Source organism: Ornithodoros turicata, chromosome 8, assembly GCF_037126465.1.
Source record: "Ornithodoros turicata isolate Travis chromosome 8, ASM3712646v1, whole genome shotgun sequence".
NCBI lineage: Eukaryota > Metazoa > Arthropoda > Arachnida > Ixodida > Argasidae > Ornithodoros > Ornithodoros turicata.
Window position 1 is genome coordinate 37,973,401 of NC_088208.1, and position 20,901 is coordinate 37,994,301.

The 20,901-nt window shown below is 46.0% G+C and overlaps 1 protein-coding gene across 2 annotated transcripts; it reads left to right on the forward strand.

Moving 5' to 3' along the window:
• The first annotated feature begins 1,604 nt into the window (after nt 1–1,604).
• LOC135367246 (activating molecule in BECN1-regulated autophagy protein 1-like) lies at nt 1,605–18,815 on the forward strand. 2 transcript variants are annotated; one of them, XM_064600404.1, is made up of 18 exons: nt 1,605–1,816; nt 3,139–3,293; nt 3,738–3,796; nt 4,249–4,432; nt 4,866–5,210; nt 5,887–6,000; nt 6,638–6,888; nt 7,508–7,667; nt 8,206–8,299; nt 9,789–9,869; nt 10,537–10,807; nt 12,911–13,227; nt 14,046–14,129; nt 14,687–14,958; nt 15,147–15,200; nt 15,343–15,509; nt 16,540–16,666; nt 17,222–18,815. In XM_064600404.1, exons 2-18 carry the CDS (start codon nt 3,141–3,143, stop codon nt 17,393–17,395), a joined length of 2,907 nt encoding a protein of 968 aa, XP_064456474.1. In that variant the 5' UTR covers nt 1,605–1,816; nt 3,139–3,140; the 3' UTR covers nt 17,396–18,815. The 2 variants fall into 2 exon arrangements, with proteins under 2 accessions (XP_064456474.1, XP_064456475.1); XM_064600405.1 differs by having other exon boundaries at nt 14,687–14,952.
• Nucleotides 18,816–20,901: the final 2,086 nt, after the last annotated feature.

Genomic DNA, 20,901 nt, shown 5'->3' on the forward strand with positions numbered 1-20,901 from the left:
GTAAATCACTGAACTCACATTCTGCATCGCTCTCCACAACTGTTACGGACAGACCTACACGGCTGTCGACGTTGGTGGGCCTTAGCGACTTAAGTGGCTGAATCTTTGGACTTTGTGCCATGGCTTTGGTGAAGTGCAAAATTTGCTAATATGCAGCATAAAAGACACGGACAAAGTCGGTTAGCAACATAAACGAGACGTAGTCCTTCATTGGTGCATAAAGACCTGCTTTGGTAAAGTGAACTATAGCTTTTGCGGTGGCTTTAGGCCATCGTTGGGAGATATTTTTAGCAAAACGCTTCTCGAAATGCTCTTCAATTTTTATTGTAAGGCTTTTCATATTTTGTGGGATCGTTTATTTTTTATTTTTTTTGCATTGTTACTGTGGTGCGAGGTTATACAATTTCAGCGAATTCTATTGAGAATAACATAAAGAAACTGAAAGGGAAAAAACCACACAACAGACAAGACTATGATCCACAGCGAAATACACACAAATAAAGAAACTAAACAGACGCTAGCGAACTAATTTCTTAGGCAATTTGAGGCTTTGTATGTATTTGTCCTTTCTATGCTGTTCCAGCCTCAGAACATCGATCCGTTCTCTCATAAAAAGACGCGACATAAAAAAAAAGAAAAAAAGAAAATGAACTTCGCACTGCAGATAGATTCTGGCTGCGTTCCAATACCTCGCGCACGCGAAGCCTCATGACTAGGCAGCTGAGTAGACCCCTTTGCTTGTCACTATTGGAACTGGCTTGCCTAGCCGAGGCGCCTGTGGCACCATCTCGTTGCTCACGCAAGAAATGCGTACGGCGCAAGCGCAGCAGGACTCTAATGCGCTAAGTTTGTAGGACATCGTGCATAAACTGTCACCTTCACAACTAAACATGTCTTGCAACTCTCTACGCGCAGTTTTAAAAAACATACCACTATGTGCAACTTTACATTTAAAGCCAGCAGAAACAGCGGCCACTCTGGTACCGTCTTCTTCTTCTTCGTATGAGATGAGAATGGTCAACGCGCGTCTCCATCCCGGCTGTCAGATGCTCAGGCGTATAACTAGACTGCATCGATGCTCACTAGGCGGTAGCCGACTGAATAGCGGACTAACTAAGCAGTCGACTAACCGGGGTAGGGGAACGCAGCCTCTGTCCATATGATACGTTGTCAAATGTTGCTGAACTCGATTTCTCTGTCCCTGTGTCCTGTGACATTTTTCTGTGTCATATAGGCGTCCATGCGTCTGTCAAGTCACAACAACAACTATATATCTCTGTTTTGTCTTACTTATTTGCTATATTTTTTGTTTTTGTATTTTGACAGAGTTCTGTGTCGTGGTTTTTCTTTCATTTTTTTCTTCTTTGTTTCATCCTCACACATATGACACTAATGTTTGTTTCATATGTTGCCCATGTTGCAATCATGGTTGCAATTATAGGCCAAGGTGGTCTAGACAGTGTGCCGGGTGCTGTGTGCGCCAATACTGACACCCTTGTGCCTGTTCTTGACCACTAATGAAACATTATTATTATTATTATTCAACGTGGAACATAATTTAGAAGTATATTTTCAGTCTGAGAGCTTTCGTTCGGGAACGCTAGGTGGCCAGCCGTCTTTGGCAGCCATGATTGATGCAGAAGTTGACGAAACCGTAAACATAACAGATCGCTGACTGTAATACTGTAGTCATGAAATCAGTCATCATGTTTACCGGTTCACACACGAGGAAAGTTCTGGGGGTAACAATATTTTATTAACAACAGTCATCACTGTCGCGTTGCCGCGTGTCAGCGACACCGCCAGCATCAGAACGGTATGTTTGTCGTCCATGTAATGTCACCACAAAAGTGTTCGTGCTGCTGTGTATGTGATATTTCATGTAAATACGTTTATGTAGCTTCGCTTCCAGCTGCGCACTATTCTTTCGTAGCAGTAGTATTTTGCAAGGTTTCTGGGCTTGCGACATCTGAGCAAGTGATGTACAATTGTATGCAACACCAAGTCAAGAGCACTTCTGATCGTGCTATTTACAATATATTCTTGGAAACTGTTGTATTTTGATCAGGGGCGTTCGACCACTGCCTGACGTTGTATTGTGGTAGGCGCTTTCTTTGGTATGTGTGTTACGCTGGTAAAGATGGGGTTGATGAAAGATGTCTTGCTATTAAATATCGTAACATTCTGATTCCATGTGATAGGCTTGTTAGCACGAAGAACACCGTGCATATTGCCAGCGTGTTGTTGCCAGTTGAACTTAGTCCTTGCCATGGCGGACGTGCCCTCCATTATTAAGATAGGATAGTTAAAAATCATGTTAAGGCGCCCCACACAAAGGTTTCTTGTGCACCTGCGGCCTTTTGCATATGGTGCTTTCTCATATGCCGAGTACGAAAAAACCAGTCTTGCGTATTATTTCACCGAATGTATTCAAGCATTGTCTACATCACTATCTCAGGAAAAGGTGGGTTTGATTGCACTCATTCATAATCGTTAATTGGCACATCATTTTTAAAGATTACTATTCACATACACAATTTGAAAAAAATTCAGTGACCAGCCATCTAACATTTTGGTGGTAAATTTCATTCTTTTTCAACAAGCACAGTAGGAATGCAGTATTTTACGTCAATACTTAGCCTTACTGGATCACTTGGTAACGTGTGTGCTTACTGTTCCCATGGTTGACAGTTCAAGGCCGCTGCCAAGGATCCTAGCAGCTTAGTTCCATGGTAGAAGCTGCCTAAGTTCACCGTCCTTGAACAAAGCAGTAGAAGAGAAGAGATCTGGTGGATACATGAAATGGACAACGTTTCCTTGAGTCTGAGGGGAGCTCCCTCGAGCCTTCCTTCCTTGAGTCGTACTTGAGTCTGAGGGTGCTTGGACGACACACACGACGACAGCATTGTTTTCGTATGTGTCGTCCAAGTTCTCCTCGGACTCAAGGAAACGTTGTCCGTTACACAATCCTTCACCAGGACGTTTATTTCGGCATGTCATAGTGGAGATTCCAGTGCACATTACACAAGGAGGGCAAGATCTGCAAAACAAAACCTGGAATTGCTAGATACATATGTTAAGTCAAAAGCAAATATTCCACCTGCAACAAGATCAATTGGAGGCAATGTTGTTTGGCAGCAATGGTGTGGCCAGGCGGTGGAGACTGCCAGGGGAGCACGGTGACACTGCTCCGAAACCGAGAGCGAGGTGCAGGTCCCCGTCACGCGACCCATGCACCGCATTTTGACCGCATGGCTGAGGATAGGGCTGCGCATTACCACCTGGAAGAAACGGTAGGAGCTCTCTGTGTGCTGTTTGTTACCTCCTGCCATTTGTTGTTTGCGTGATATATAGCTTCTATGGTTGAAGATGCTGCTGTCAGAGTAACACACACTTGAGGCTAAGCAGGCCATTGCAAATGTACAGAGTATACATCCGTTATGTCCTCTGCTCAAAGTTTGTTCTGTTAATCTTTTTTTTTTCACATTAGGTAACCAATTAGGCAGTGTGACGCCTTATTGATTCAAACTCTGTACCATTTTTATAGTAGCCTTATGGACACCACAAATGTCATTGCAATCGTAATGCGCCACCCTGGACTAATACACTGTCTGAACCTCGTATTAGTCTGAACATAGTCAGAATATATTTGTCGGTATGTTAGTCCAAGCCTTGTACGGGTGGTATATGTCGCATTTCTGGAGTATGAAAGTGAGAAAATTCACGTATGTGTGCAGGAATGCAAGTTACCCTCTTCGGTACGCTCAACTTTCCTTATGGCCTTCAGCCCGGACTGGTGAGTGTGGTTCGTCTTTTTGTGCACAATAAAAAAAGAAGAAAAAAGAAGTGTGCTTTAGTGTTGACAAAGCATATGGTGACGTAGACATCTCTAGTTATCAGTGGAGTCAACTGCACCTCAGTTCTCAAAAGCAATCAAATATGTAGGTGCAAAACAAACACTGGGTATACAGATGTTAGCTCTGAAGCACTGGAAATGGGCAGAAATTCTGTAACTGCCTTAGGAGGTGCCTTGCGCTGCAGAGTACGAAGCCACAGTAGAGCAACTTAAAATTGACAATTATTTTGTTCTTGAGAATGTCAGAGATGCCACTTGTCTTGATCACTCATGCTAACTGTTGCAAGAGTGCTGAGAAAGCGTTCATCAGTGAATAGCTCGAGAAAGTGTGCTTCAACGTTAAAGTTCACGATTGTCAGCTGTCTAATACCCACATAAGTACCTTCCTCCAGTACAAAAGTTGCCTCGACACACGGAGACCACCGCATCTACGTGTGTGAGGTTTCCACCGGCCAATTGGCACACACTCTCGAGGGTCACCCCCGAACTCCCTGGTGCTTGGCCTTCCACCCATCCTCAAATTACATCCTGGCTTCCGGCTGCCTCGGCGGAGAAGTACGCGTCTGGGACCTCAGGGTGAGTTGCTCTTGGAAGGCAGCCAAGCGAAGGCTACAACACAAATGGGGGGGAAATGCAACACTAACGCATCCTAAGCATAAGCACTAAAGCTTAAGAAGACTAAAAAAGGCAGTCATCAATTAAGTTGCCAGCATGGCAGATAGGTAAGGTACAGAGCATGGTTTCGTGGTTAGCATGGCAGATAGGTAATCAAAATGTGTGTGTGTGGGGGGTTATGCTGTCATCTGGCCATTTCATCGACTGTTTCATTTTGAATTGTTGTTCAAGTTGTTTGAGCACAACCTACTTAAGAGCTCTTACCCAGGACAAGGTACCAAAGCAACTTGTACCACGCCAACAAGTTGGCAGCTTGGCAGCATTGAGCAGGTCAAAGCTCCCAACTTTGTCTTTGTTTACGGGCATGAATGTGGCTGACTAGGTAATCTTGCAGGGAGGGAGCGAAGTATGGACATCGCCCCAGAACAGCGTCATCTCCTCCCTTGCCTTCCACCCCACGGAGCCCCTTCTAGCTATTGCCACGGGCAATGGTGTCCATCTGTGGGACTGGCGGAGGGGAAGACCTCTGGCTACGTGCCGAACGGCCTCGGAGCGAGAGAAAGTTCGCTTTGTGCAGTTCTGTCCTCCCTGTGGGGATTCCCTCGTCACTGGGATCACCAATGTGTCCGTGGCGGACGGCGCTAGTGCTCATGGATCGGCGAGCTCCACTCCGACGCGTCGGAGGAGCATTCTGGGACGTCTCATGTCCATGTACCAGAGGCTGGAAGGCCTAGAGGAAGTCAGTTAAGGCTTGTGGTGTATTGATTTTGCTTGGGTGTGTGGGTCTTGCTAGAGCCGGTAAATAAGCTTCGCTTCAAGGTAGCGACACTCAGCTCCACAGGGGAGCCATCTTGTTTCCGCCCAGCCCCAGCACCATCCCCAGTTGAGGAGCAGAGACAGTTAACGTAACGGTGCTTACAATGGAGGCCGTGGGTTAGGGATGCTGGAGTCACTATATAGGCTTAGGGAGATATGTGTAGTTGTTGTGCGGCATTATCTGTGTATTGTACAAGGGACTGTCCATAGGAGGCCAAGGTGAGCTCAAGGTTGTTGAGTTATGTGCCGTGGTGAGCTGCTCGCATCAGGACGTTTTGTAGACGTTTGCAGGACGTTTTGCAGACGTTTTGTAGCACCCTCGACAGATGGCGTCGAGAGCACTGTTACGTGACACCATATGTGACAACAGCGTGGTTTGGAAACAAAATGTCCTCTCCTTGCCTCTCCTGCTCGCCCTTGGAACTCTGTGTCGCTGCTCTGGAGCAAAGATTATTATGTGACTCTAGGTTGGGCATGTTATTTTTCCCAATCTGTTAGAACCTGTGAAAGTTAATGTTACTTAATCAATACAGAGATTTGCTAAGTTCAGGTATACCATGTCAGAGTTACGTGATGGCCATCTCTTATTCTCGTAACAGCTGTCCAGCTATCACCCGACAGCACCACCCGTAGAATCTCAAGACGTCTTGCAGCAGGCACGGGACTATGCACGAGATGTCACTGAGCTGCATAGGCTTCAACAGCTGGAGGAGGTGAGAAATATCAGCTGTGGGGACATAGTAGAAGTATCGGAATTTCATATCAACATATCCAAGGGGCATTCCAAGATAGTGACGGTACGAGCCAACGAGGTGTGATTAGTAGTAAATTTTGGGATCATGTGGAATACAAGCGCTGACAAAACCCAGTACAAATAAAAGTGCAGCTACTCTACGTATAATACTGAACTGTACTTGAGCAGTAAGCAGCCTAGGAATGTTGAAAAATGTCACCTTGCTCTGAGAACTACTCTATCAAAGTAATGTAATACTACCACTACAGGGAACACATTTTCCTGAGTTTGGGGAACAGAGGGACAACATGACATGCAGAACTCAAACACAAACCCATGAGTCTTGTGGTTTGGGTCTGAGTTTAGCATACATTAGATCACGTTGAAATGGGCAACACTAACTCATGAACTGACCACTGTGCGTCGTTCACAATCACGATTCTCACAACAGAAGTCACTTTGCTCGATTTTCCGTTATCTCGAATAATACGTGGTACCAAAACTCAGGAATTTGAAACAACCCGCAACAGAAATTGTAGAGAAACGAGCAACTAAATGCGGGTGCTCATGAAACGTAGGATTGTAATGCATAATTATATTTAATTTACCCTACCCAGTTTCCATTCGAGCCAGAGGCTGAGAGGTTGGCAGCTGGGAGTTCACTCACTGAAGAGGATCCTGAATCTGAGTCCCAAAGGGGAGGGTCATCCATCCTGGCCCAGAGCAGGGACTTCTGGGCGACCTTTCAGAGGCTACGATGCATCTGCTCCCGCTTGGAACGGCGTATGCAGCAACATCAGCAGCGGAGCCACGCGGAGCTGGTGCGGCATACACCACCCGCTGCCGTGTCGACACCTCGTCCATCATCGTGAGTTGCATGTGTACTTCGGGCCCCACTCTCGGTGCGTGTGCGCATTTCGTGCTGTTTATCCGGAGAGTGTGGCCAGACTAGGCCTGGTGCTGTGAGAGAATACTGTTTCAGATGGATAATCAGGTTCCTGTATGGCAACATTGTTATAGGTTTTGTAAATGTGCTCTTAGTAAACTCCATATATATCGGGCGTAATCGTAATAACCCTAAAAAGACAAGCCTGACAGTTTTATTAACCCTAGAAACCCTAAAAAGACCCTAAAGCGACTACTATACGCTCTGCAAGTAACCGAGCATTCTGCGCATATCTCCTCTCCCGGTTACTCCACTCGGGAAGCCCCATTGGCTAAGGCGTCGCCCTCCCTCTTCCCTCTCACTGCCTCCTCTCATGCGCAGGGACGCACTTGCACAGCGTATAAGAATTCGCTTTTGATCCGCTACCGTCTTGACTGCTGCGTTTGTGTCGTGGCCCTAGCACAGAAAGGAATTGTTCGTCGCTGCATCCGTGCTTTGATGAGCATACCCTCTACGGTTTTTCTATTGCTACGAAAGGAAAGTTGCTTTTTAGTCTTCTCCAAGACAAAGTCGTTATCTCTGCACATAATCCTCTCAACAGAAGCAGCAGAGGAGAGGAAGGTTCACCTTCAAGAACTGAGGGAGGGAACCGAGAGGTGTCCCTCTCTCTCGTGAGTCTCCTGACGCGACTACAGCTGTCACTACAGAGCCTGAGTAGTGCAGCGCTGACTACAGCGGTCGCAAGGGACCAAATACACCAGGTATAAAATAATAATAATAAAATCTTTGTCTCCACTTTTCGTTCAAGGGGACAGTGGGGAAACTAATGTTCATGCTTTAGTGTCTCTTCTTTTTTTTCTTTTTGTAATTAATTTCTTTACATATGCAATTTCAGAGTCTGTTTCTTTCGTATTTTATTGAGAAGTGTTTAAACGAACTCCTCATTGGATCTCCTGACTGGAATTAGAGGTCCTCTGCTCAGGCTTTATGAGCCTAAGGCATCCATTTTTGCATAATATAGCAGTTTATAAATTCATTTGCACCAACTGCAAAATTTTGCATTGTCTCGCAGTGGGTCGTGGTTAGGGCCTGACTTTTTTTTTAGAAACGAATCTTCTTTGTATCTACACATCGATTAAATTTTGTCTGCTCTGTTTTTGTTGCATTTTTTTTGTCAATTATCTTTCCTTTTTCCCAGCTATAGCTCTGCAGCCATTCCATTTAGTATCTGTAATACTCGGTGCATAACTACACATTGAAGTGAACATGTAACGAGGCACATGCTGTACGTGCACGTAGGTGCGACTGCGGATCACGGAAATCCTGGAGCGCCTCGCCAATGTCAGCGGCTACCGGGCCAGGCTTACGAGCCTGAGGGACCAGATCTATGAAGGTGCGTATTTTGTTCCTGCATGAATTGCACAGTGCAGCTATAGTAGAAATGCCATTTTAGATGGTTGTAGCCGTTCTAGTTGTACAGCACTTTCTTCCGGGCAAACTCAAGTGTCGTAATTAGAGCCTGAAGTTTTGGGGTTTAACCCGATTGTTACCCGAATTTGCACCCCGAATTGAAGGTTGCCTCTGTAGGGTGAAACCCGATTTTTACCCAGCAAATTGCCCTCACTGAGGTGTCTGTAGGTATTGCACACTAACTTGTTTGACAGCAAATGCAGTTACATCATCGTTTGTACCAAGCTAGTAGAGTTCGTGATGAAAGATGGGAGTCACTGAAAAGGTTAGCCAGCTGTAGCCAGCCACTTGTCCTTTCTATGTGTTCCAGCCTCGGAACATCAATTGTCTCATGTAGTACAGTTCGTTTGAGCAGATGAGCCCGATTTCTCCCCGAATTTAGCATAGTGGAAGTTTTTTCCCCCTAAATTTGCACGAATTTAGAGCACATGTTTGTTTACCCGATTTTTACCCCCCGAATTTGGAAAAAAAATATATTTCCCAAAAACTTCAGGGTCTAGTTATAATGCACAAGGCGTTACCTCTATAGGAATATTTTTATCGGAAATGACTGTCTTAATAAAGACGACCTAGTGTTGAGTTCTGTTAAGATTGAAGTGAAACTCGGATGCATCAACTTCTTTACCAACCCACATCAACTCTGTAGTTTGGTGGGTTATCAGACAATACAACTGACAAAGGACAACTTGAGGATTGGTGAGAATTGGTCATGCGGAGAAAACTTCTCAAGGTGGTACAGTGAGTCTGTGCCCAGAGTTAGGTGCTCCTTTGGTTTCCACTTGCCGCTCTTCAGGAGTGGTGTATTTCTGTTGTAATCTGTCTCGAAACCATGTACACAGTGGCCATGAGTTACAAACAACAAAACACGAGGAAATTTTTCACTTTTCACTTCGAAATACTTCACTAAAGCACACAGTGCCAAAAACATATGGGAACATACGGGAGTTGGAGCTTGTGGAGCTGAAGACACCAAGGAAATTATGTTGTCCACCACGAAACCATGTACACAGAGGCCATAAGTTACAAACAAAACACGATGAAATACTTCAGTTTTCATATTAAAACACTTCACTAAAGCACACAGTGCCAAAAACATATGGGAACATACGGGAGTTGGAGCTTGTGGAGCTGAAGACATCAAGGAAACTAAGTTGTCCACCACTAAACCATGTACACAGAGGCCATATGTTACAAACAAAACACGATGAAATACTTCAGTATTCCTATTGAAACACTTCACTAAAGCACACAGTGCCAAAAACATATGGGAACATACGGGAGTTGGAGCTTGTGGAGCTGAAAACATCAAGGAAACGAAGTTGTCCACGAGACTTTAATCAGGGGTTAAGTCGGCCAGTGTGGACGTGTCTGTAGGGTTGTGGGTCACCCATTTTGTGTGCTCCATCTTTCAGCGGAGCGTATGGCACGACGAGGCGAGGAGGAAGGCTCCCCTAGTCAGCATTGGGACCTAGCCTATTGCCTCTGGCTCGTCGGTACGTCAGTTCTTTTCTGCTCTTTTGCAACGCTTTGGGAGAAGTCCAATGTTCTGCAATGCCATTGAGATTAAAGAAGGGCTGCTTGATGATGGAGCCCACGGCTGAGTTCTTCGGCTGCATGTATGCATGTATGCTGCATATATGACGCGATGTTCCTTTTAATGGCATGTTTAATGAGGTCAGACATCCAGTGTGGATAGTCCAGTTCCATTGATCTTGCACTTCTGCCTGCTCAGTGTAAGGTGTTCTGTTTGATGTGTTTCATAAAATATATTTGTTGAAGTCAGCCCCCTTTCCTACGCTTGATAACGTCTCCCTAAGCACTGATCGTCCATTCAAAGACAGTTCGCACCGCTGCCCTGCAGCTCTTTTCCTTGTATCTTATCTTCCGCGAACCATTAAAGGCTGGAGCATCCTTCCTCATGAAGTTGTATCTCCTGGCAAAGAAGAGAAAGTTTGAATCCGTACTTTACTGATAAGTTTATTTTTGTGACATGGTCTGAATGGTTTTTTCATTATATGGCATTGCGATTACTACGTATTGTGACTGTGCTGGCTTTCATGCTATATCTCTTGTGTAACGGTCCCAAAATAAAAATAAAATTTTTAATTAACTTTAATTACCCCAGCTCAACTTCTACGTTGTCTTATCTTCTTCCCTCAGAAATGAGCCTCCAGCTTACTCGGCAGATGCAGCGAATCCTGGCGGCAGACTACAGGCTCACGCAGTTGCACCTCGACGTGTCCTCGACCGATAGCTCTCCCGCCGCCAGTACCTCCCGGACGGACTTGCCTTCAACGTCTGGCATCGCGACCACACCCAACCTCAGGCGCAGAGCCAGCAACGGTCCTCCGCCAGTCCGTAGGAGGGAGTCCTACGCGTACCGCGATTCTTCGGAGTCCTCATCTTCGGACGACGAGAGCCTGGACTTTAGGTGAGGCAGCCATTCGAGTTAAGGACTGGTGTCTTCGAGGCATGCCCTGTTTTACTGCATAATACTGCTGTTAATGCTGCGTTCATGTGCACCAACTTTTCCCATTAAGTAATTCAAACTCGAGCTGTTGAGAATCAGTCACCGAGTGAAATATGCGAAGTTGTATCCGTGAGTTGTCAGGAGCAACGGGTGCCAAAGTACCTGCAGGAATGCAGGCATGTCCTGTTCAGTGCATGGTCTAGTGTGTTTCTAGCAGGTCAGACTGTGTGATGACACATCACATGTCCGGGGCTGTGTGAAAGATAGTGCTGCCCCTGGTCCTTTCTTAGGGTTGCCACCAGGTCGGTTATTTGCGCGCTCTGCCGGTTGCCGGTAAGAAGATGATACCGGCAGCCTTTTGCCGGTATTTGTGGCTCCAGACCTTTCATAAGGGCTTTTACGGGGTTTTCCCTTCAACATTCCACTACAGCTTGAATAAATCTGGAGCACAGACCTAACTCCGCAGTCACCAGTCGTTTTCTTAGTTATTTGTTATTACTGTATGATTATTCATTGTTATTATTCTTACCATTATTATTCATTACGTCTTGTGTTCGGAGGGGACAAGAGCAGTTGTTGGGCAAAGCTGTTGGTGGTTGTGTCGAGCCAGCTAGAACGTTCCTCACCCACTTTCCCTTTCCCACAAGCCTTTCCTCCTTTCCCTCTATTCCACCTCCTCTCCCTCGGCCGGTATTTTTCACGCCGAAAGGTGGCAACCCTGTCCTCTCTTTGTGCTCCATTTTATTAACTCTTTCTGGTCTTAGGAGAGAAAGTGACGTTTCATTCCCTATAGTTCATTCTTTGTGACTTAGGCTGAACTTCAGATTGATAGTGATCGGGCCGAAACCTCGATCCTGTCAGCTCGGCAAACACATACAGACTCCCGAATCTCGTTCAGTCTCCCGATTGTACGGATGCGCCCTCCAATCTCCCGGAAAATTGGGGCCTTGGGCTTTTCTTCTGTAATTTTTCTTTAAGAGCTGCGCAAACGTATTCCTGAAGAATCAGGCAGCCCACAACACGCGTTTCGCGGCATGACCATCCATGGCTAGACGTGGTGGAAGATAGTGTGTTTCATTACGTCCGCGTTTCTCGAGAAGATGCGCTATCATCCTGTCGTCAGTCCAGTCTCGTACAGTACTTTTGTCTCCTCCGATGGCGCTCTCCAAACAGAAGAAATACCTGCACGTGTTCCTCATACATGCCAAGTACCTTTTCACAGGTTTTCTGGTTGAGGCACAGCCAGCTGCAGAGCGTAAGCGACCACGTGTGACCGCTGTTCCAGTATATTCCCAAAAAGTGTTGGAGCGAAGACCACTGCCATCATTGCTGAAATGGCTGTGGCCGCGCGAAATGTCCTGAAATGACGCGTCTTCGCAACTGTGGTCGATGTAAGCAGCAACAGCGCGTGGCAGCTCCACCCGACAGTGTCTACTTATAACTAGACCCTGAAGTTTTGGGTTTTACCCGATTCTTCCCCGAATTTGCACCCCTAATTGAAGGCTCACCCTTTAGGGTGAAACCCGATTTTTACCCCGGTAAATTCACCTCACTGAGATGTCTGTAGGAAAGCATTAACTTGTCTCTTTTGGCAGCAAATGTAGTTGCATCATCGTTTGTACCAAACCACTCCAGTTAGTTCGAGTAACTGAGCCCGATTTTTCCCCGGATTTAGCATACCGTCAGTTTTTTCATCCGAATTCGCACAAATTTAGTACACACGTTTATATACCCGGTTTTTACCCCCCGAATTTAGAAAAAATATTCAGAATATATTTTAGAAAAAATATAGAACTTAGAAATATATTTATCATATTAGAAATATAGAAAAATATAAAAAAAATATAGAAATCAGAAAATATTTTAGAAAAAATATTTCCCGAAAACTTCAGGCTCTACTTATGACGTAGAGGAATTGCAATACAGTGGCAATGCTATTTCGAATGCACAAAATTAATGCATCCCGCCCCCCTCTCCCTGGTCGCGCTGCGGGCAGTCTCCCGAATTTTGAGTTTGTCAGGTTGGCAGGTATGGCAAATAATTGCACGAACCTCATGCTTACAGCACTCACATGGGCCTGATGCGTTCGTCAAGCAGACGCTGGGCACCCTCCTCGCCCACCAGCGTGGCCGAGGGGACGAGTGTGCCCGAGGTGCATGTACTGCCCCCTCAATCCCCACCACGCCCCTCTGCTCCACCGCCGCCACCACAGGAGAGGCCCAGGTCGCCTCCTTTACCGGTAATCTTGTCAGCATGGTCCGTTCCACGCGGTTTGGCAGCCGGTAGCGGAGTGTCAGCGGCTGAATCTTCGACGTGGGGCTACGGAAGCGGCGCCCCGTACATGTCTATGTTGTATGATGCTGGATTGAGACCCAGACTTGGTGAGTGCCTACTTTAATACTCGCAAAAATACTCCAAAAGCCGGGAGACGACATAACCGGACAAAGAAGTAGAGAACTTCGACTTTACATAACAAAATAACAAGTTTTACTAAGACGTTTCGTCCGTCATGCGACGAACAGTCCGTCGCGTGTCCGACAATCCGTCGCATGATGGACGAAACGTCTGAGTAAAATTTGTTATTTTGCTACGTTAAGTCGGAGTTCTCTGCTTTTTTGTCTACGTTAATACTCCTTCAGGTTGCACGTCAATTGTTCTGTTGAGATGCTGGAGTCAAGAGCGTTGGTGGTTTGTTGTTCTGCAGTGCAGTAGTTACTGCATGCATGTGTCATGGTGGGTGGCAGTGCTCCATCCTTTACGTTTTCCTCTTGTGAAATAACAGCAAAATGTACCGCGGTGTCAAATACAGTGAAATGTGGTGGCACGATTTCTGCCGGGAAAATTTCAGTTCGACAATATAGGAATGAAAAGGAGAAAAGTGCTCGTGGCTTCTCACTTTTTTGTAGCGGATGCCTCCCAGCAGTGCTGATTACGTTGCTTGTACAGGAGCAAATGTGGTGGGATGCCCTGGTGGCGGGCGCCCATAACAGCAGCGCGGTAAATTAGAGGTTACCAGAGGCCCATTTTTGTGTTCAGCAGCTCCTTGCACGGCTGAAGTTTTCCTGTCATAGGGACATTTTGAGAGTGCGGCGAATGCAGATGTGCATGCCCTACGGCAAGCCCTTGGCCGTTCTCCGTTCCGTGCCTTTAGGTATCTTCTGCAATGTAAGCGTCTGCTCTCCCTTGCTTCCCAATGCAGGCAGCCATGAAATCCTTCCCAACCTCACCCACCGTATCCAGTGTTGGGACATGACGACTGCCCAGATTCCTGACATAAGTGATGGTAGGACAGAATTACTTCATCGTGGGCATTAAAGGAGCAAGTGAAAGATCCATTCCATAAATTTTCGTTTTTGACTGCTGCGGGTGATATGACAGATATGTTCCTGCACGTGAACGATGATTGGAGCTGATGCAGCACGTGCAGGAGGTCTTTGATCTGTGCACCCTCTAGCATACCTCGCTTTCTGTTGGGGGTGGGGTGGGGGGTGGGGGAGGCTACGTAAGAGAATGAGTTAGGACGACGTGACTCAATGACACAGCAGGACCCGATAGAAATACTGATAATGGGCTCGCTGAATACATGGCAGCAGAGAGGGGCCCAGTTCTTGTCTCTCGACAGATACCTGATTTTTCAGCGTGTTTTTTGTAAACTGACTTGTGCAGTGATAGAACACTGTTGAACAAAAGTATTTTCCAGGGTTTCTCCTGATAAAGTGCTCGAGTTATTAAACGGTGTTTCGAGTAGTTGCAAACGTCACTTCATTGCTCCTTTAATGTGACTACGACTTTGACCGCAAAGATCGGCCACGCACTTACGCAAACACCTCTCGCCCGCAGCCAAAGCCTGCGTGGTGGCGCCACGATGCAAGATTCACAACGACGCCAGTGTTGCCCTCGGGGGCGGTCTCGTAGCAGCTCTGCTACCGAACGGGCTCCTGGCAGCTTCTCTAGGAGTGTATTCCTTGAGGAAAGGTAGCCTCGGACAGCTACTATACACGTGGTCCTTTGGAACAAATGCCATTTCCGTCAGCCTGTCTCCCATGGCTCGCTACTTGGTCGTGGGCTTCGCTTCTACCCGTGCCCTCTTTCCTTCAGACAGGGAGGTAAAGGTATTCTCGCAAAATTCTCGTAAAAATCTCGTAAAAAAAATCTCGTACAATTAAAATTTTTATAAATTTTAGAACAGATTCTAAAGAAAGCTTGTTTTGAACTTGTTTTGATGCAAATAGGTTGCAACATGTGACATTTCTGTCTAAAGTAATCGTACTAATGCATCAGTTCATCCTCCATCTTTCAGGTGGTAGCCCAAATTTTTAAGCTGGGCTCTGCAGATGTATGCGCACTCTCTTCTGTAAGTACCTCCTTCATTTGCACAAAGTCAAGTTTCAAAACATTTGCAACGTCTCTTACATTCGGTGTAACGAGTGCATTAGATTTTTGTTCATTTGAATCTGGACTCGATTGTGTCACAGAATAATGGGGTCTTTTGCCAGGAGGACGGAAGCAGTGGTCGGGGTCTCTTACAGCACGTAGGCAACATGAGTCAGCCTGGAGGTACCCAGCCGCCCGTGAGCCTCAACTCAGTCCGCTGGCTTCCGCGGCCCGGAGAAGGGCTCATTTATGGGACAAATCGCGGCACCCTTTGCATCTGCAGGCCGCAGTATGTACATCGTCAACTTCATATTCGTAGCACATTGCTGCATGACTTCACAGAGCGTTATGACCGCAGTAGTCACTGTGCCAGAAAAACCTGAGTCATCATCGCCGCCATCATCATCATCACTTCACACAGCGGGTGCTTACTGTAGACTTTGGTAGTTGTGTCTTGGTTGTAGTTAGCACACTTGACCTATGGTCATGAAGTGTGGGTTTGATCGAGGCTTTTATGTTGTGTTTGGCCATGTCTGTGCCAGCCTCAGCCACCTCACTGTCAGGTTGGTTTCCATCATGTTCACTCTCTGCCTCGTCATGTGTGTGTGAGCATGTTAAAGAAAAATAAGAGTCAGTCTGTAAAGATGGTGAGTGCATGTCCTCTCTGTCTGAATGAGGCAACTGGTAGTGGTAAGCCATCAGGAAGTTCTGCCAGGTGATTGTAGGGATTAGCACATTTGACTGGTAATCAAGAAGTTCAGGTTCGAATTCCCTCTGATGACTTCTCTTTTTGGTGACTGCCTTATATTTAGAGCCTGAAGTTTTAGGGTTTTACCCGATTCTTCCCCGAACTTGCACCCCGAATTGAAGGTTGCCTCTTTAGGGTGAAACCCGATTTTTACCCAGCAAATTGCCCTCACTGGGATGTCTGTAGGAATGCATTAATTTACTTGTTTGGCAGAAAAATTCAGTTACATCACCATTTGTACCAAACCACTACAGTTAGTTGAGTAACTGAGCCCGATTTCACCCCAAATTTAGCATACTGAAAGTTTTTTCACCTGAATTCACACAAATTTAGTGCACACGTTTATTTACCCGATTTTTACCCCCCGAATTTAGAAAAAAAAAATTTCCCGAAAACTTCAGGCCCTACATATATTGGCAGAAAGTCTCTCAGATGGCGTTCATACCTTCACTGCCATACTTTGTAAGACATAGACCGACGTGTGATTTTTTTTTATTAATTGCGCTGTATCAGACTCACTGTCTGGTCAGATGTCCAGGTAATTATAATTCTCATTTCTTTTTTTCTCTAGAAAGCCCATACTAAAGGAAGATAACGGGAAGATGCAGAAGAAATCCGGTCCCACAAGAGACTCCACCAGTCCGTTTGTGATGCTTACAGACCAGGTGGACCAAGCAGCACGCAATACCACCATTCAGGTTGGTGATACATTCGCTCACCGAAAGATCACACCTGATCGTTTTATTTGGGCAGATTTGTTTATGTAACAATGACTGTTTGCTACGTAAACAGCAAGTACGCAATCCTGTTGTGGAGCAGGTACGTCACATCTACACACAGTGCATGAACGAACTTTGTTTAAAAGTGATAAACCACAGTTGCATGCATGCCAAAAACATGCAAGATATAGACCAAAGTTCAACGAAGCCATTTGGTTGGAGCTATCTTCTTTAATTGCTTCTCATGCTAAAAACAATAAGGGGATATTATTTGTTTCCTGTCCTTTTGACCCAGCACTGGGGGGGTTTCATCACTATCAAAATCAATTACATACTGACCTGTGCAAGTTTAAACTTTCGTTCACGAACGACTGCCATACAAAAACGGAGGCTTCATACCATGGCTATTGTACCACGTTTTGCTTTGCTGTGTGACTCCTGCTGGACTTTGCTGATTCCATTTTCGAAGACTAAATTTGTCCCCAGAGACATTGAAAAAAAAAGGACATTCAAACACGTTTTGGTTTGAACCAGGTCCTGTCAACAGCGTCCCAAACCGCAGTACCGCAGACGCAGACGACGGGAACGCAGACGACGCTACGTGGCGCAGGTCACCTCCTGCAGCCAACCATGGCGGGACCGAGTTCACCGCAGGACGGTTCCACTTCGCAGGCTGCTCCCCTGGCACAGCGGTTCTTCACGTGCTAGCTCAAGTGCTTTTTTTTTCTTTTTTTTCTTTTTTTTTATAGGGACCGAACTTACGACTTGTTGCCAACACTCGTTACCTGTGATATGCTAGACGCGGTGTTCCAGCTGCTGCCGTCGCTCCAGCACTCTCTGACAGCTTTTATAGGTCATGTAACATTAATGTGTATAGGAAGTTAAGATAGGCTGCTGGAGCGGCGCGACGACGACTCACGCGTGCGGTTTGCTGGAATAGTGGTAATAAATCGGTGTCAACTCGGACTGATAATAGTATAAAGTCATTAGTCAAAGAAGACCTTTGAGCGGGAGAGAGATTGCTTGTGGTGTCCAGTGAAGGGGGTGATGTTTCCTTCTTTTGCTTATCTCTCACATTTTTGTCTCATCGGCATGATGGAGTGTTGATACAGTGTATTCGGACTGTACTACATTGTTCATCCTGATTGGTCGTCCTCTGTGTGATTACAAGAACGATCTCGACGCTGTAGTCACCAGCAAAGGGGGCAGTCGCAAAACAAGCATCACAATCGGCCCTCTGCCCCTAGCGGGCCAGTCAAAAGGGGTAAATACCTGGACTTGCATCGTTTGACGCTCTACCCTGCGCAGGTTCACAATGTCCCAGGCTAAGTAGATCTTTTCAAAAATGAAATTTGTCAGTTGAACCTTATGTAGAGTGTTGTAATCAGTGTTTATTTTACAAAGAGCTCCTGTACCCTTTTAACTTTGAGCCTAAATTATTTACCTCGAAGGACACTCTTACGAAGTGTGAAAAAAGTAAAACGAGAGAGAGAGGGCAAAATTTAAATATACATCATGCCGTGCCCGTCAGCTGATTTTTGCCGTTTTTAGTCGTTCAGAATTGTCTATGTGAATTATGGTTCTTTCCAGTGAAGTAAATTTTGTGGTCGTTCACCCTCTCATGGTTGTAAGTTGATCGATGCATCGCCGATCAGCCGTCATCCTGTAGGACACATTTGTGTCCTACCGGGCATCATCCTTATACCATGAATACACCTTGTAGGTAAAATCATTGATATACAAAGTTATAATTTTGATGGTCCAAAAAAAAAAGGATTAATGTTGCATTGAACTTTGTGTGTGCCATAATTTTAATCTGCGGTGGATGTTATAACATTATGCAACATGACCCACTTAATGAGGTGGAGTGCAGTGCAAAATTTTATGAAGGATTCTGATAGTATATTTCTCTCTTTGATTTTTGCATAATTTCATGAAGTTATCGAAGTTTGACAGTTAATCGCATTGGATGTGACCTATATTGATTGGTGATATGTGGATAGGGTTGCTGTTCCTTGCAGTGTATAAGCGTTATGAGCAGCAGGACTGTACAGTTCCTCTACATACTTGTCTTGGACATTAGATTTTGCGCTATAAATATAGAAATAAATGTGCTGGAGTACAATCACACTGTCGTACGTCAGTGATGTAGTATTGGGATTGTTCGTTGTCTGTGTGACAGAGTTGTTTCCCACGCCCTGGTACAGGACGCGAAAGGAGCAACGAGGCGACATTTAACGTGGCTCAAGACCCTGTGCATCAGGTGTCACCAGGCAAAATACCTTCACTGTGCAGTGTATTCTAACTTCATTATGAAATTTACAAAAACAGTCTGAGAAAGCAGCCCAGGACGGCCGACACGATCCTGCCGTGACGTCGAAAAGTCCGCGTGCGTTTCATCTTTGCTTCTTTCTGCTCAGTCGCGCCAGTCTACGTCACGAGTCACATGCCAGGAGACAACGCTACGTCACGACGTTCCCTCCTCCTCCTCCGATACGCAAGAGTGGAGGATTTTTTAAAAGTGTGCCGAACGGAGGCCGCGTGTGTGTGTGCGCGCGCGGGTTGCAGGTCACTTCGCAGGAGCTCATTTTGTACGTTGCAGAACACGCCGCAGCCAAAAACAAACAAACACAAAGAAAATATACAAACAATGTCACTAACAGAGTATGTTGGTCAACGGACGCTGGCCCCACAGCACGCCCTGACACCTTGTTGACGTGATCGTTAAAGGCTTGGCATGCATCGTCTGGCCAGCATCGGGTGGTTGTCGCGAAGAGATTCACCGAAAAGAATACACAACCACTCTTTTTTCGGTAATAGCAATACATATCACGAGATTTAAACCGTATACCCTCTTTCGCCATCGCCATTCAATGTATTCCTACGGTTTCACGGATACCGCACATGCTGTTTGAGACAACAGTGTAAGCCTCTTACTTTCCCATATGCGCTTAAGCGAAGTGTAGAAAGAGTAGCGTTTGCACACACCAGTAAGAGCGCTGTTTTGGACTGCTGACGAAGGCGCCGAACAGCACAAAGACATCGGCAGACACACGCCGCTTTCCCGAACACTCGAAGGTCATCATAGCGAATGCGGTCCTCCGGTGGCCGGCTTCCTCTTTGAAACTGTAGATGGGTAGAAATCCAGCGAACCGGTAGAGATGTAGGAAGGGAGTTGCCTCAGCTGTGTACGTCGTCATGGAAACGGAAAAGCATGCACCTTCCTTTCTCCACGATAAAACGTCACAAAAAAAAAAAAAAAAAGAAAAACTGGCGAAGAGGTGAAAAATTGAAAGCTCTCCCAGCGCGCGACGTTCGGAGCATCGTGCCGTCACCTGGTGCGGGAGTTCAGTCACCCCCTCCCCCCGCAATAATGTGTCCCTTTCCATCCGAGGCGATACATAAATAACAGTATCATATCGTACCCAGAAAAAAATCACATGCTCGCCGAGAGCTTCTTATGTTGTTTTTGGCGTTGAAAAAGAGAGGAGGCGGCGGTACTGGTGCAGCACGTCACCCCCTTCTGTCGGTGCGGATGGTGGTGATGGTGCGGACCGCACGCCACTAGTGACACCACTGTCTCGGAGTGCAATAGCTCCGTAACGCGGGATCGCAGAAACAGCGTTATGATGTGCATGTTTATATGCAACAATCACTAAGTTATTTCTACAAGAGTCTGGAAATGGTTTTACAACCCCTTTAACGACGTCTGCTGTCCGAATTATGCCTCGGCTTCTCCTGTAACTTCCTTTTTTGTCAGGTTTGGAAACTAAAAATAGTCCGATGAGGCAAGATCCGGAGTACGGCGCGTGTTCCATGCATTCAAATCGCAGGTCTTTCAGAACCTGCATAGTCTTGACTGCTCTGCGAGCCGGTCCAGTCCCGTAAAAGAATGCCTTTCCGTACCTTCCCGTGCCGTTTTTCTTCGAAAACCTCCTTTCACAGACAGAGTAGGCCACTAGTAGTTTGCTGCATGAACTCTTCCGCCCTTCGGGGGATATAGCCAGTCATCAATGTCTACGATGAGGAATTGCGCTCGTATATCTGGAAGTGGGTCGGGCCGATAACTTTTCAGCACGCCCTCGTACAACACAAGCATCAACATCATCATGCATAGCAACATCTGTAACAGTTTAATTACCATAAAATTGCAGTTTGTATTGGTATCATATTAGTATCGATGCATTTCATTATAACGGACGCGTAGGTTTCGG

Coding starts and splice junctions, on each gene's coding strand:
- LOC135367246 (XM_064600404.1), top strand. CDS start 3,141: ATGGTGTGGCCAGGCGGTGGAGACTGCCAGGGGAGCACGGTGACACTG. Junction 9,870..10,536: donor CTATTGCCTCTGGCTCGTCG/GTACGTCAGTTC, acceptor TTCTTCCCTCAG/AAATGAGCCTCCAGCTTACT. Junction 14,130..14,686: donor GATTCCTGACATAAGTGATG/GTAGGACAGAAT, acceptor TCTCGCCCGCAG/CCAAAGCCTGCGTGGTGGCG.